The 15,120-nt window shown below is 35.4% G+C and overlaps 1 protein-coding gene and 1 long non-coding RNA gene across 2 annotated transcripts; one reads left to right on the forward strand and one right to left on the reverse strand.

Annotated features, from left to right (window-relative positions):
* The first annotated feature begins 1,389 nt into the window (after positions 1-1,389).
* LOC110727825 lies at positions 1,390-4,588 on the forward strand. Its single transcript, XR_002512583.1, has 2 exons — positions 1,390-1,492; positions 4,145-4,588. It is a non-coding gene; the product is annotated as an uncharacterized LOC110727825 (long non-coding RNA).
* A 365-nt stretch (positions 4,589-4,953) lies between these two features.
* Positions 4,954-7,041, reverse strand: LOC110727826 (monothiol glutaredoxin-S1-like). The gene has a single exon (XM_021907392.1). The coding sequence runs from the start codon at positions 5,447-5,449 to the stop codon at positions 5,141-5,143; it is 309 nt and encodes a 102-aa protein (XP_021763084.1). The 5' UTR covers positions 5,450-7,041; the 3' UTR covers positions 4,954-5,140.
* Positions 7,042-15,120: the final 8,079 nt, after the last annotated feature.

Here is a 15,120-nt window from a genome sequence, read left to right on the forward strand (position 1 = left end):
TTTACACTATAGATACTTGTGCAGTATACATAAAACATAATACGTGTCTGACATGTGTGCTGTAAAACATTTTTTGTTTTGACACGCGTGTTTGAAACTCAATACGTAATAAAAGTTCAGTACAAGGTTTTTAAAGCATGCCTATAAATAGATATAGAAACTGAGATTTTCTCTCAAAACAATAACTACTGCAAATTCACTTCATACGTAAAAAATTCATTAGCTCACATTAAAATACTAAGTTCTTAACGAGCATATAATGGATGAACCACGGAGAGTCCTGGAAACAAATATCAAAATAATTCTACATGATATACTACTTCATCTGGGATTACCTCAAGCAGAATTCGGTATATATGCTGTCACCAATGATGAAGTAAAAGCTTATATAGATATAAATGGTATTCCTAATGTCCCATGTCCTGTACGATTTATTGGGGCACCAGCTACTCGAATTGGTCCATCACAACAAAACCCTGCTAGACAAGCACTCAAATTTCTTCAGCAAACTTACAACATAGATGTTGGCGACTATAACTACTATCAATTGAAATTAGAAGAACACAATCACAAACAACTTTTACAACAAATGTCAGCAAATTTTACTAAACTTAAACTTTAAATTATATTTATACATGTACTTATCTTTAATAACTAATGTTTATATATATATATATATATATATATGTTTAGCAAAATTTAGATATTTGTTCTGCAACAAGCTTTAACTTATGTAATACAATAATTGTATTGTAAAAATAAAATAATATATTCAGTTTGTACGTCTATTATTTTTCTCCCAAATTTATAACTATTTGTATAATACTTAAAACTGCCAAACATCAATTGATAAAAAAAAAAAAACCTAATTAACAATACTTAAATATATACCAACGAAGTTGTTGTCCGCGTTCCCACAACTAGTTTAAAAAAAAAAGAAAACGTAGTAACAAAGAGTCAGTTCAAGTTTACAGTCTTCCCCATTAAACCGCTCTCAGAGTTCTCCATTGAAGCAGCTTCTAAGGCAAGATGTGTTTTTGTTTTCAATCATTGTTTATCAATTTCACAATCACAATCTATCTGATGTTAATCGTTAGTTTGATTTTCAATATAGTCAATTTAGGGTTCTTCTAAGCTGGATTATTCAACTATTAATTACAATTACTCAACTTATCAATTATTATAACAAGCGATTTCGTTGCTAGAATATTGCTTTTCATATTCTTAAACTAGAATAATTTAACGTCAATATTCGAACATAATTTGATGATTGAATCAAATTTGTTTGCTAATGTGTTGCAATTCTGTTTATATCATGCAATTCTCTAATGTTAAGGAAAAACTGTGTGTAATCTATTGTCGTCTTATATGAAATTTTGGATTTGTTAGTTACAGGTTTTGAAATTGCTGAAAATCAAAGTAATTGGAAGAACAAAAATCAAATGTCTTTTACTAAGCTTGGAAAATCCTTACCCTTTTCTGGAATTTTGAGGTATTGCCCTTTATCCTTTGATTTTTTTTTTTTTTTCATTACATTATCTTGCTTTTTACTATAATATTTATCAATTATGGTATTGGTGTAACACTATTGAATTTGGACATTTCGGTAGCCTAAATGTACTTTGTTAGCTGGATGGTAAAAATTTTAATCTGGGAAATTCTTGATGGTTTTTTAGTGGAGTTTAATAGAATGAAATTTGTATTTGATAGGATTCTAACTGTTATAGCTATTTATCAACCTTTTTGAGGATAGAAGTTATGATTGATCGTTGATTTAAATCATTGAATTTTTAAATTCAATCAGAGATTCAGAGGTGATATAAATAAATAGGCTTATTAGATATGCTTATTAGCTGGATGTTTCTGGTATGACCTAGTAATTAAGTATAGTATGTAGATTGAAACAACAATCTTTAGAGATGAGTGTGCAGAAGGCTTAGGCTCCGGTAGTGTCACAAAGCTGCTGATTTTGAAATTCAAAATGACAACTAGGGTACTCTAGATCTAATCCCTCCTACTGTATTGTTGTATAGCTGGTGAGCGATCCCAGTTCGCAGTAGTTGTAGACTTTAAGAGCTTTTCTATGCACACAGTGACTGAGTGGCTAGCTTCCACACAGCAGAGGTTGTAATTGCTGGACTTGTTATCTAATTCGCTTGTCTTTCCAATCTTTCTTCTACTTTAAAACCAAGCCTAAAACACAGGTTTTGGGGGTATTTTGTTTCTTTCTTTTTAATCCGAATTAACAAATATCCTCCCTATGTTCGCAATTTAGATTTAATTGGTCCTATGCTTTGGGTTTTTTAAGAGCTTGATTGAATCATTTGAATGAAACAAATATCTTGTTCTGAAAAGTTGCCAGTCTTTCAGCAATGATATTCAGTAAGAACTATCTGAAAGAAGCCAACATTTTCTTTTTAATTAACCTATGAGTTTTTCCTGGCCATCCCATCCCTTTGAAAGAAGAGAAAGAAAGAGCAAGAATTGGGGATTTGGGTGGGGAGGACCATGCCTGAAATGCTTGAGTTCATCACAGGCAGATTCTTTGGAAATATCTTCTTCATTCTACTTTTCTCACTCGTGCTTTTGGGCTCTCCTCTCTAATTGGAATTTTAGTCCAACAGAAGCCAATATTTTCTTCCCAATTGACATAGACTTGCTCTCAGGCATATTTAAAAAAGAGGTTCTTATAAACACTTACTCCAAATATTGGAAAATTAAACATAGCACCAAGGAAAGGAAAGATCGGGTGATGGCTTTGGCTGGGGAGGAACCCATGCCTAAAACATAGGGATGAACTCTTTCATTCTAATTTTTCCACCATTTTCTATAGCATCTACACTTCGACCAGGAAAGTAATAATGGAAAATATGCCTAAAGCTTAGCTCAAGCAAGGACTCCTAGGTGAGTTTAACCTGTCTAGAGGGAAGCAGTAGAAGACATGAATTCTAACCTGAGGGGTACTTTTTGGAAATTGAGCAACACAATATACATTTCGATGATGTCTACCTTCTCTTTCCTTCATCACCCTTACCTTACTCTCATAGACTCCTAGTTCCCTTAAAATGTTGCTAAAGCTGCTAAGTCAATGGTTTGTGCTACAGATTGAATCGCTGAAAAATAGATCTTTGATGGTGCTGGTCTTATTTGAGTAAAGAAGTAGTAGAGAATATTGGTATATTAAGCTCTTCTCCTGCTTATTGACGATTGACTTATCACTTTAGCTACACCTATACATACAAACAAAGCTGAACTTGGTGTTTGATTTTGAGGAATCCCTTTCTAATGTCTATGACCCTGTTCTCCTCAACCATTATTTACTTATTTCATGATATATAAGATAAAGAGTTCAGAGCAAATAAGCTTAGTTTTTAAAAGTGTACTGAGGCACCAGGCTAGTCTAAGTGTGGGCCAAAACGCATTAGCCTTATAAGGCGTAACGCATTCTAGAAGGTGCCTAAATGGGCTAACAATGAGGAAAACAGAGCCTTATCATAGTCAATAAATTCATATACAACAAGTTTAGATTAGCTAAGTTCAAATCTAATAGGAGCTACCCAAGTTCAATTAACACCTTCATAAAGCTCTAATGTTCACTGCTAATAAGTTGAGATAGGTGAAAAACAAGTAAAGAGACTGCACTGTAAGTCTGATTGGCAGAAACATGACAAAGCTAATGTGAACTAGAGTTCAAATCTTCAGGTAACAGTAACTTAAACTTGTACTATAAAGGGAGATATTAGATCACTAACAACTATCTTTCTGAACATAATTTGATGTCCATAATGATTAGCAAGCCAAAGTGGGAGGCATACTGCATAACCCTACCAAACTGTGGTAAGTAGCCTCACAAAGCATGTAATTTGTATTTTGAAAATTTAAACTTGAAGTTTTTACATGTAATATTTAGTGTGCCTAAATTCTCATGTAGTTTGACTAGTTTTTTTGTTTCTGATTGGATTGATGATAAAATCGAATCCTGGGTCGACGCTTTAATAGTATTAAATATCTTGAATGGAATGATTTTGAATATCGATTCATTAGTAAAAAGCCATCGCCAACTTTCTAATATCTGGTCAAAGCTTGTTGATCATACTAAGTAGTTTGTCTTGCAACCACTTAAGTAGTGTTTCTTTTTTATCAGGAAGCTGGAGCAAGATGTGGAAACTGTAATAAGGGTACTGCAGCCTGGGCCAGTAGGAATTGTGGAGCATAAATTTACAGATAAAGAAATACATGATGCAAATGCTATGGTAATAAACGCAGTGAAGAATTGGCAAAGGAGAGCATTATTGGAGAAAAGTGGTGTTCTGAAAGATTACGTGGAGTTTTGATAGGAACTTGTACATATTTTAAAGTCTTGGAATGTGTTTAAATTGTCAATTCTGTAAAAGTCTAGTATTTTGTTAGGGTTTCACTTTAAGGATCGTCATTTATTGAAATTAAGGTCTTGCAATAAGATTTGCTGATCCTTGACAGTGTGTAATTCTGAATTGAACTAAATTGAACTACCCCATTCTGGCATTACTGAGATGAGCATTTTGTTCGTACTATATACAAGTTCCTCAGTTTTGAGTGGAGAAAACAATTAGGAAATTGCAAACTGATGTCAGCATATTGGTGCCAAGGTATGTTTTACATTGTTTTTTTGGCACAGTATTTCAACTAGTTAGTCTATATTCTTGTGATTTCTCGACAAGTGACATAAAATATTCTGAATATTTTGTGACGTCTGATTGGATCGGGGCTGTTATTCATTGTTAGCTCCATATAATCATCATTCAAATGATTTTTTCTTTTAGTGATTGTCTTCAGGATCTAAATTCTAAAATGTCTCGTGTGCTTTTTGAAAAAAAAAATGGTAGATTAGTAAGCACACAATTTTGGTTGCTTTACAATAAACTGTAGTGCTCTCCATTTACAAATGAAAGTGATTCCATTAGTGGACACTGCTCAACTTATTTATGAATAGTAGGGTATATCTTTATTTGCAGAGAAATATTGAAGAGAAGCTCCTCGTTAGTTTAAGTGATTACATTAGCAGAATCATATTGTCTAACTGATTTCTAATCTTGTTACCTTGTAGTCTTGTACAGTAAAAGAAAGAGGCTCAATGAAAAGTCTTTAGTTATGTACTATTTCAAACCCATATGGCTCCTGCTTCCTTGAGCTGAGATGCTAATTTCCCCTGGATTTGGAGGCTAAGGACTTCTGTAGATCCACCAACTAACTTATGGCCAATGAAAATAGCTGGCACACTTGGCTTATTTCCCATGCTCAAAAGACCCTTTTCAATCTCCTTCCCATTTGGAATTTCATCGAGCTCATATACTGTTGCATTGGCTCCATAGCTTCTCATAAGTTGCTTCATTGAGTGAGAAAAACAGCAAGAGCTTTTACTGAAGATCACTAGTGGCATTTCACTCACTAGATTCTTCACAATTTCCATTGCTTTACCCCGAGCTTTGAAAAATTGGAAATGTTGATGGTTTGTTTTTAAAGCTTAGCTAGCTTGGCTTCTCCTTGCAGAACTTATTTTGATTACGAGGTCTATATATAGCTGTCATCATGGGCTGAAGATAATACTGTTAAGGATTACTCTTAGTCATTGTTTTTGTAGGTTATATTCCTATGCTGCTGCTTACAAAGGTCAAGTTGTATGTTGCTGTGCCTCAGCTTTTTTTTTTTTTTTTTTTTTTTTTTCTTTCTTGAGAATCAAATAGGTATATGGCGATGGAAACTTCTAATAGTTTCCGCAAAAGTACAGTGGTAAAATTCTATTTTTTCTTATGGTGAATGTTGTTCTTCAGACAGTTGAGCATTTCCTTACTTAAAATAGATTCCTAAAAATGGCCTTTCAGTTCAAGTTGTTTCAGATATTTTTTGAGCTATGAGGATTGTAGTTAGAAGCTGCTTTGGCTTCTTATTTTACTTTACCTGATTATTGCTTTAAATAATATAAGTACTGTTAGTCTTACAGCTATGTTTTGAGGAATCTGATGAGATGGATGAAGAGGTGAAGTCTATTTAGAATGTTAAACCTTTGCTACTGATTTTATGCTTTAGAAAAGTGAGAGATTGATATCCTGAAAAGTTGACTACTGAAAAATCTAAAACTAATAAGATCTGATATTCTGTAGTTATTTCTGTTCCATTTGGTACATACTGAAGATTAGGTCGACATTCAAATGAATGGGTAACAACTCCTGAAATGCCCTCATGATTATTGATGTAAATTATGCCTACATGATTATTGCTGCAAGTCAATCCAAGAGCGTGCTTGGAAGACCGGTGAAGAGAAAAATGTCGTTATGAAAGATTATAGCTCTATGCCTCTATAATGGAATTCATACATTGTTTCCTAAATAATTGATGTCAAATGTAGTGCTTTTCATTTAGGAAAAATGGAAAAGAAAAATCCAACCTTTTTACTTTTTCCGTAGAAAAATCCAACCTTTTGTTTATTCCTCAAAAATCCAACCTTTATACCCCTCTTTCTCCAACAGGTCCATTTTACCTGTGACCTGATAAACAGGTTAATTTTTTTTTTTTTTTTTTTTTAATTTTCTCATTTTCCTTTCTCACTCTTCTTCTTTCTCTCTCCTCTCACCTCAAACACTAAAACCACGGAACCACCAACCCCACCTTCGCCACCACCACTCATCACCGCCACCTCACTCTTCTTCTTTCTCTCTCCACTCACCTCAAACAGGTTGTTCCGAATTGTTTGTACTCCCAGAATACCATACTTCCCTTTATCCTAAGAAATACGAATGTTTGAGGTAAGATTACATAAGTGCGGTCATTTAGGTTGGGGCTTGTTGAGGTTTGAATGGTGGCAACACTTGGTGGGCTTCGATTGCGGTGGTGGAAATGATGCGGCGGCATCCGAATTGGTGGTCGATTTGGGATAGGTGGCTGTAGTTTGGGGCAGCAGTTAATTGTTGTTGTTGGCGAGTTGATTGTTGGTGAAGGTAAATTGGTGGGCTGAAGTGTGTGGCTGTGTGGTTGTGTTGCTGGTGTCGTGTGGTGGCGAGCAAGGTGGATGTGGATTGGTGATTGGTGGGAACTTTGCAGCGTGAGGTTAAAGTTGGAGGGTGGTGCCGTTGTGATTGCGGTTGTTGCGGGGCTGCTGAAACGGAGGTAGGGGCGGCTTGGCGGCGGGAGGAGTGTAGTGGGTTTTCCAATGGAGAGGAGATTGGGGTTGCCGGGTTCTGGTGGCTGGTGGGCGGTGGGGATGTGGTGGTCAGGGAATGAGGGTGGGTGGGTTTCTGATTTTTTTTTTTTTTTAAATTTTTTCTTTTAATTATTTTTGTTTTTTAATAATTAAAAAAATGTTTTGACCTATTAATAGTTGACACATGTCATATAACTTATAAAAATAGGTAATCAACCGGTAATGGATTTGTAGGAGAAGGTAGGGTATAAAGGTTGGATTTTTGAGGAATAAACAAAAGGTTGGATTTTTCTACGGGAAAAGTACAAAGGTTGGATTTTTCTTTTCCATTTTTCCTTTCATTTATACTTCAAGGAGGTACTAGAGAGGCTTATTTATGTGAATTCTTAAAAATATTTAGATTTGTTTATGCTAGAAATGTCTATAGCTTTTCTTTTAGGCATTAATAAAAGGGATCTTGTAGGTCTAAGGATTCTCATGCAAAGGTCCTTCAGTGATTTTTGTAATTCTAAAATGAAGAAAATTGAGCAGTAACTGAGATGAACAGCTTTACCTTACAATTTAGTATAGGGTTCAATCTTGAAAGAAAAAATAGTCTGGTACATACAATTAGTTAATTAGATATGTACTTTTGGTGGTACTGGTATAATAGATACTAAACTCATTCACAAGTCAATCTAAAAAAATGTTCGTCTGGAGGAGCAGTTGAGATTTGGTGCTGCACTTGCATGTTTTATACCCTTACATAACTTCTTGAATCTGAAAGTGTGTATTTTAATTAAAACTAAACCTTAGCTAACTGCTGTAATACTTGCCCAGAGCCTGCAAGTATGTAACAGATAAGTTTGAGCAACCTTTCATAGCCTTACAAAGTGTCCAGTGAAGAATTTTGATTCTATCGTATTATTATACACATTTTTTGTAGGTTTTAGTAGTTATCTTCAGATATCTGTTGAAATTGTAGATGCCTTTAAAGGATGATGCTTGATTGCAAGTAAAGATTTGATCAATAAGCCAACATAAGTTTTATCTTCCATCACCATCTTGGCATGTAAGGTTTTGCAGATGGCTGGCTGATCAAGTTTTACAGCTGCTGTGGGCATGAATACTTTTTACTAGTAAGAGGTCAATATCTTCCCAGCAGAGTGTGATGCCTGGAGTTCAGCAGAGCTGATATCCTTCATTGATAAAAATTAATATATACTGGTATGTTTAACTTTCAAATTAGCGGGAATGCAATCTGCTAATTGATAATTTGATACAATAGTCATGTCATGTGACCAATAATTTTGGGATGGAGGTACAACTATTTTGAGGATGTCAACTTTTTTTTCAGACATCTTACAATAGCTTTTGTGACTATTCATACGAAAGAGGGACAATAATTAGAGCAATATAAGCTGGCGATATGCATTGTCATTGATTCTTCCCTGGCATCTGTAACAAGTACAATTATAGTACTAGACAGATGGTTACCAGTTACTTTTTTGAAGGATAAGGCAGTGGGGAGGGGGCGATATTAAGTAATAAACATATGCTTATTGTAGTGGTAATAGATTCACTATATAATGTTGTTATAAGTAGGTAACTAACTATATTGAAATAGTTCTGCTGCTTTTTCCCTGTCATATATACCTGGGTAGGTCTGATTGCTGTGTCATAATATGCTTAAGGCTTTAAACATTATCTATAGCCAGTCAGCCAATAACATACGTTCCTCATGTTTAATAAAATGATAATTATTTATGTTTCAATCATGAAAATAACCACCTATACAACAACATAGCCTTACAAAGTTATCTTATAAATCATAGCATGGAAACCATATATAAGGGAAATAAGAAAAATCCAATCAAATAACATAAATTGATATGCATACAACACATAGTGAAGGCTAATTTTCATATGGTTAAAGATGAATAATACACGGTGCTTCGGGTGAAAACAATGGGACCTTCAGATAGGCCCTTTCTAGTGGGCTAAAGACTGAACTCGGTCCAAGTGATGGCTGGGCCGAAGATTTCCTACACAACAAACACACGTAAACTGGCCTCGGGGGTTGTGCCGAGAAAGACCCCTCCGATGCCGAAGTCAATATAGTGTTTAGAGAGAGAAAGCTATGCAAGACTATTAATTGATTGAAGCTCTAAGTGAATGAATGTAGAGAGAGAAGATTGATTGCTTTTATACCTTGACATAAGGGAGATAATGGGCCTTGAGTCAAGTGGGTTGGCCACGTTGACTGGGTCTTTGATTAACTTGGCATGGATTGGAGGGTTGGACCTTGACCTTGAACTTATGATTGAATCATTTATGGACTGGCCCAATTGGAGTAAATTGAGCATTTACAAATTTATTTGAAGCGGATATGGATCTACCACCATAAGGAGAAAAGAGGGCTTATGAACTCATTAGCATAAGTCATGGGTTATCCTTATTATCCATTCCTGGAATTTGGACAGGGGAATATCCAAAAGGCATTGGCACACTCCCCGGAGCTGAGAGTGTGGGCTATCCAAAAGGCATTGGCAAACTCCCTGGAGCCGAGAGTGTGGCCTAAGAGGCTCACCATTAGTAGGAGTGCTGCTGATATCCCGATAGAAACTATATTAGGCAAGGTATTGATATTTGCAGTATCAAAAGTGTCATGATATTCATGAAGGAGTTATGTCTTCGTCATGTGTAATTACTAGATATATAAATGGATCAAATTATGGAGATAATAAAGTTCATACATTTGGTTTGTCGTTTTATCATAGCTAGAAGTACGTCTTTGGACTAGTAAAGTAGGCCAAAGCCCAATTGGACGGATCCTATAAGGTCACACAAAGGGGCTAGATCGAGCATTAGAGGACGAGGCCCGTCATGGGCCTCATGACTCTAGTGAAGGAGTTGTGTCTTCGATAAGTGCAATTACTAGATATATCAAGGATCACTATTATGGAGATAATAAGTTCATTCTCTTGGGGCGTCATCATCTGTTGCTAGACTATGAGAGATGATCTTTGGGCTAGTAAAATAGTCCAAAGCCCGCTAGAATGGATCCTATGAGGTCACACACAAAGGTATTGGGTTAAGCAAGTAAGAGGCCCATTAATGGGCCTTATGAGCATTTAACTAATCATGAATAGGATTGGGCTACTGTAGTTTGATTGGGATTAGGAATTGGGCTTTATCATGGACTCTTATTTAGAGATGTGATCTATAAATAAGATCCATGCCTAGGGTTGAATATAGGAGTCATAATTAACTCATAGTGAATTGTGAATCAAGGCAACCAAAATCCCAAAACCCTCATCTCCCTCTCTCTCTCTCTCACGGCACCCCTCTCCTCCCCCTTGGACTTGCGGTCGGCCGCCCCTGGTGGTGCTCGCGGTGGTTCGTGGTGGTTCGTGACTAGTTCGTTGTTCATACTTCTCCGTAGAAAGTCGATTGAAGAGTTCGATCGCGACTAACTAGCATTAGTGGAGGTCTTAATCCGTGCCTGTGGACCTAGTAGAGGAATCACGTTTGAGGTTCTTTGTCTCCCTTGTTCTTATTCGATTACTAGTGGAATCACGCTTCAAAGGTATTATTGTTACTCTTTATGTGTTATGCATGAGATCCTTGGTTAGGTGCTATATGAATATGATTCATGTTTATTTCCGCTGTGTAGTACCTATATTTCCCTACAGTGGTATCAGAGCCTCTTGCAATTACATATATTGAGTATTAATCCTTTGATAATCCACAATATTCATTCAATTAGAAGGGAGAATAATTTAATTATGGGTCAATTATTATATTAAATGTGATTTAACAATATAGAATCATTAAAAGTTGTTTAATTTGCTCCATATTAGCCCTAAATCAATCCAAAAATTGCCCTACATTATTCGAAAATTCGAAACCCCCCCTTTAATATTCAAAAATTTCGAAATCATTAACCCCAATTATGAAATTTGTGTTTTTGATTTTGATTTAATTCGAAAGTTTTATGTTTAGTGAATTTAATCTATTTGATTTCATGTTAAATTGTGAATTTTTCATGATGATGATCATTTAATTTAAAAGTTAAATTGAATTGGGATTAAATTCATGAAGAACCCTAATTTTAAAATTGAATATGATTTAATTTTAAATTAGATGGACCACATTAATTTTAATTTTAATAAAACTGTTTTGTTTTAAATTAAAAATCAATAAATAAAATAGGGGATTGAGGTGCGGCGGCCGCGGCTGGGTGGCACAGCCACGGCGACTGCCGCATCGATGGTGGTCTAGGAGGGAGGGTGGCCTGGGCTCGGATCGAACAGGGGCAGCACAGTAGTGCACCACCCCGTTGCGTGTGTTGTTGCTGCTGTCCTTGCGTCGCTGCAAGGGCAGCGTACACCGCAAGGTGTACGACCACCGTGGCCGGCTTTGGCTGGCCACACCACGGTGGCTGACGCGACTTTCTAAAAAAAACAAAATTTATTTTATTTTATTTTGGATAAAAATCAGTTTTCAAAATTAAAAATTAAAAGATAAGTTTTGATTTAGAAAAAGATAATTAACAAAGTTAAAGTTGTTAATTTTGTTAAGACAGGATAATTATGGAGAAAAAGATTCTATTTGGATAATAATTGATTAAATAATGTGATTATCCCATAATTATTTTAGGATATTAATTGATTTAAAATATGTGATTGGCAAGTAATTAAGATAGAATTTCCTAAAAGTTAGGATAATCATGGAAAATAAATATGATTTATCTTCCATAATTAAAATAAGATTTGATTCTGTCTCATACCTAAATTAAAATATATGATATTTTATAATTGGTTATGAATAATATATGATATTATCTAATTACAGTAATTAATTAAATGTGAGATATTTAGGAGCCATGTTTCCTTTACTGTGAACATTCGATGTTGTAGTTTAGGAAAGCATGATGAGTGATTTATTATATGGCATTTTATAATATATGATGTTATATATGGCTATATAGACTAGTATGGCCCATAGATTCTAAATACGATCTGCGCATCGTTTCGTATTTTTGTAATCTAAATACGGTCTGCGTACCGTTAAGTATTTTGTAATTTATTTTATTTTATTTAAGTTGTAGATAGAATAGAATGGTATTACAGGTTGCAGTTAATCTAAGAATCCATGGAGTGGAGGCCCAAAGGAGCAAGATGGATGAGATCCATGAAGGTTCAAGTGGGAGCTTTTGCTTTATTAGTTTTCTTAGGATTAAGGGGCCATACTATGTCATGTTTTCATTTATGCATTAGTAGATTATGCATGTTAGATTTTATTTATGTTGTTTGATGATGCGCTAGAGTTCACTAAATAATCACAACATAATGAATCTAGGTCCCAGTAATATTGAGGTAGCTTTTCCAATCAAAAACCCGATGAAACCTTCGATATTTATGATGGGTCATGCCAAAGCAGGGTGTCATATTATATCTTAGGGGAGTGGGGGTAAAACAAATTTTACACTTTTGATTGGTTATACTCAACAAGGTTACCTAAAGAGTTTAGAACCTTGAAGCTAAGGGTAATAATTAAACATGTGATGGATAATTATTCAACCAAGAATTACAAAAAGTTGTAATCAGTAAAGAGTTTACTCACCTTGAAAATGTAATAGTTGATGGTAGGGCCAAAGTCCGGTCAATTATTGCACAAATAAAGGATCTTGGAATCATTCTATCCAATAGGGATCAATTAAATTGAATGAATGTTTTAAAGTTACCAGTTTTATAATCGCTTATGGTACTTTAAAAGTTTATTAAACATAATTATTGAACTTTGCCTCGTTTGTTTTTGTTTGTAGATGAATAACATATACGACAACACAGTTTTACTTATGAAACTTAACTTAAGGCTGAATCTCATAAACTTCAGGGAATGGGAAAATGAGTTGAGAAAATTTCTCACAAGACATGGGCTTGAATCTCGTTTATATATTCCTGTTGAGAGCAAGTATACAGAAAAATATGAAACTAAAAGGCATGCTGAAATTGTTTCAGCTGCAGAGAAAATCAGAGGGCTCATTTTAGAATCTATTCCAACTTGTTGGAAAAGAAGATTCAGGCACTGAGCTAACCAACTTGTACAAATGTCTTCGTGCCATCTGTCGAGGTGGCATTGGGGCATTAGAAAGTGGAGGCTACAAAGATCATAATGTAAGAGAGGTCGTTAACTTGATCCCTCAGATTTACTATTCCTGGACTGACAGCGTCAAGTATGAGGCTTACAATGTTCATTGTAAGATAATGGCTAAAAGACTCATGCCTGGTCAGTCAGTAAGGGCCCATGTCAGGGAACTGATTGAAATGTTCAATCAGATGGATGTCCTTGGGAAACCGATCGATGATGACTCTGCTCATGATATTATCTTGTTCTCACTCCATGATGGTTTTGACATTGTCAAGCTCACTCATAATGATGAGGGATCGTCGGTGACATTGATCAATCTTTTACTTAACCATGCTGAGGAGTTCCTGAAAAGGAGAGGAAGCGAATGCTTCTTTTGCGGTAGTTGGCCATGCCATACACCAGGGTGTCCCCACTATACACCAGTGAAAACAGAAGGTAAAGAGTTACTTGATGTTTTCGTTGTAGAAATTAATCTTACTTCATCTTCCACTTGGGTATTTGATACCGGCTGTGGTGCTCATATCGTTAATAACGTGCAGGGCTTGAAAGATAGTAAGAAGTTAGCAAAAGGGGAAGTGACGCTTCGAGTAGGAAATGGAGCAAAAGTTGCTGCACTTGCTATTGGAAGTTATCATTTAAGACTTCCCTCTGGACTTGATTTGGTGCTTAATAACTGTTATTATGTACCAACAATTACTAAAAACATTATTTCAGTTCTTGTTTTAGATCCTAAAGGATTTTCATTTGAAATAAGAGACAAATGTTGTTTTATTTCGAAAGAAAATATGTTATATGCTAACGCCAAATTAATTAATGGTTTGTATGTCTTAGAATATACAACTCATGTCTACAATATTGATCATAAAAAGCAGAAAACATATGGTTCAAACCCAACTTACCTATGGCATTGTAGGCTTGGTCACATCAACCAAAAGCGCATCTAGAAATTACACGAGGATGGACTTCTTTCTTCATTCGATTATAAATCATTTGAAAATTGTGAGTCATGCTTGCTTGGGAAAATGACTAAGTCACCCTTCACGGGTATAGGTGAAAGAGCTAGTGACCTTTTGGGACTCATACATACGGATGTGTGTGGACCAATGAGTTCAAAAGCAAGGGGTGGGTTTAACAACTTCATTACTTTTACTGATGATTTAAGTAGATATGGTTATGTCTACTTAATGAAGAACAAATCGGAATCCTTTGAAAAGTTCAAAGAATTCTAGAATGAGGTACAAAATCAACTTGGGAAAACAATTAAAGCATTACGATCTGATCGTGGTGGTGAATATTTAACCCAAGAATTTGATGAACATCTGATTAATTGTGGAATAATTTCACATTTAACTCCTCCGGGAACGCCACGGTTGAATGGTGTGTCAGAAAGAAGGAACATGACTTTACTAGATATGGTGAGGTCCATGATGAGCTTTACTGATCTTCACATATCATTTTGGGGATATGCATTAGAAGCAGTTGCCAGAGTACTAAACAGAAGCCCGTCCAAAGCAGTTGAGAAGACACCATATGAGATATGGACTGGAAAGGTTCCAAAGTTGTCTTATCTCAAGATTTGGGGATGTGAAGCCTATGTAAAACGTTTACTTGGTGATAAACTACACCCTAAATCAGACAAATGTTTCTTTGTGGGCTATCCAAAAGAAACAAAGGGGTATTACTTCTACAATCGCGAAGATAACAAAGTGTTTGTTGCTCGCGATGGTGTCTTTCTAGAAAAGGAATTCCCGTCTAGAAAGCCAAGTGGGAGTAAAGTGGTTCTCGAAGAAATTCGAGATGAGCAACAA

This window comes from Chenopodium quinoa, unplaced genomic scaffold (assembly GCF_001683475.1).
Source record: "Chenopodium quinoa cultivar QQ74 unplaced genomic scaffold, ASM168347v1, whole genome shotgun sequence".
Classification (NCBI taxonomy): domain Eukaryota; kingdom Viridiplantae; phylum Streptophyta; class Magnoliopsida; order Caryophyllales; family Amaranthaceae; genus Chenopodium; species Chenopodium quinoa.

What these genes read in the sequence shown, in the direction of transcription:
- LOC110727826 (XM_021907392.1), bottom strand. Translation starts at nt 5,449, where the DNA reads ATGGAAATTGTGAAGAATCTAGTGAGTGAAATGCCACTAGTGATCTTC.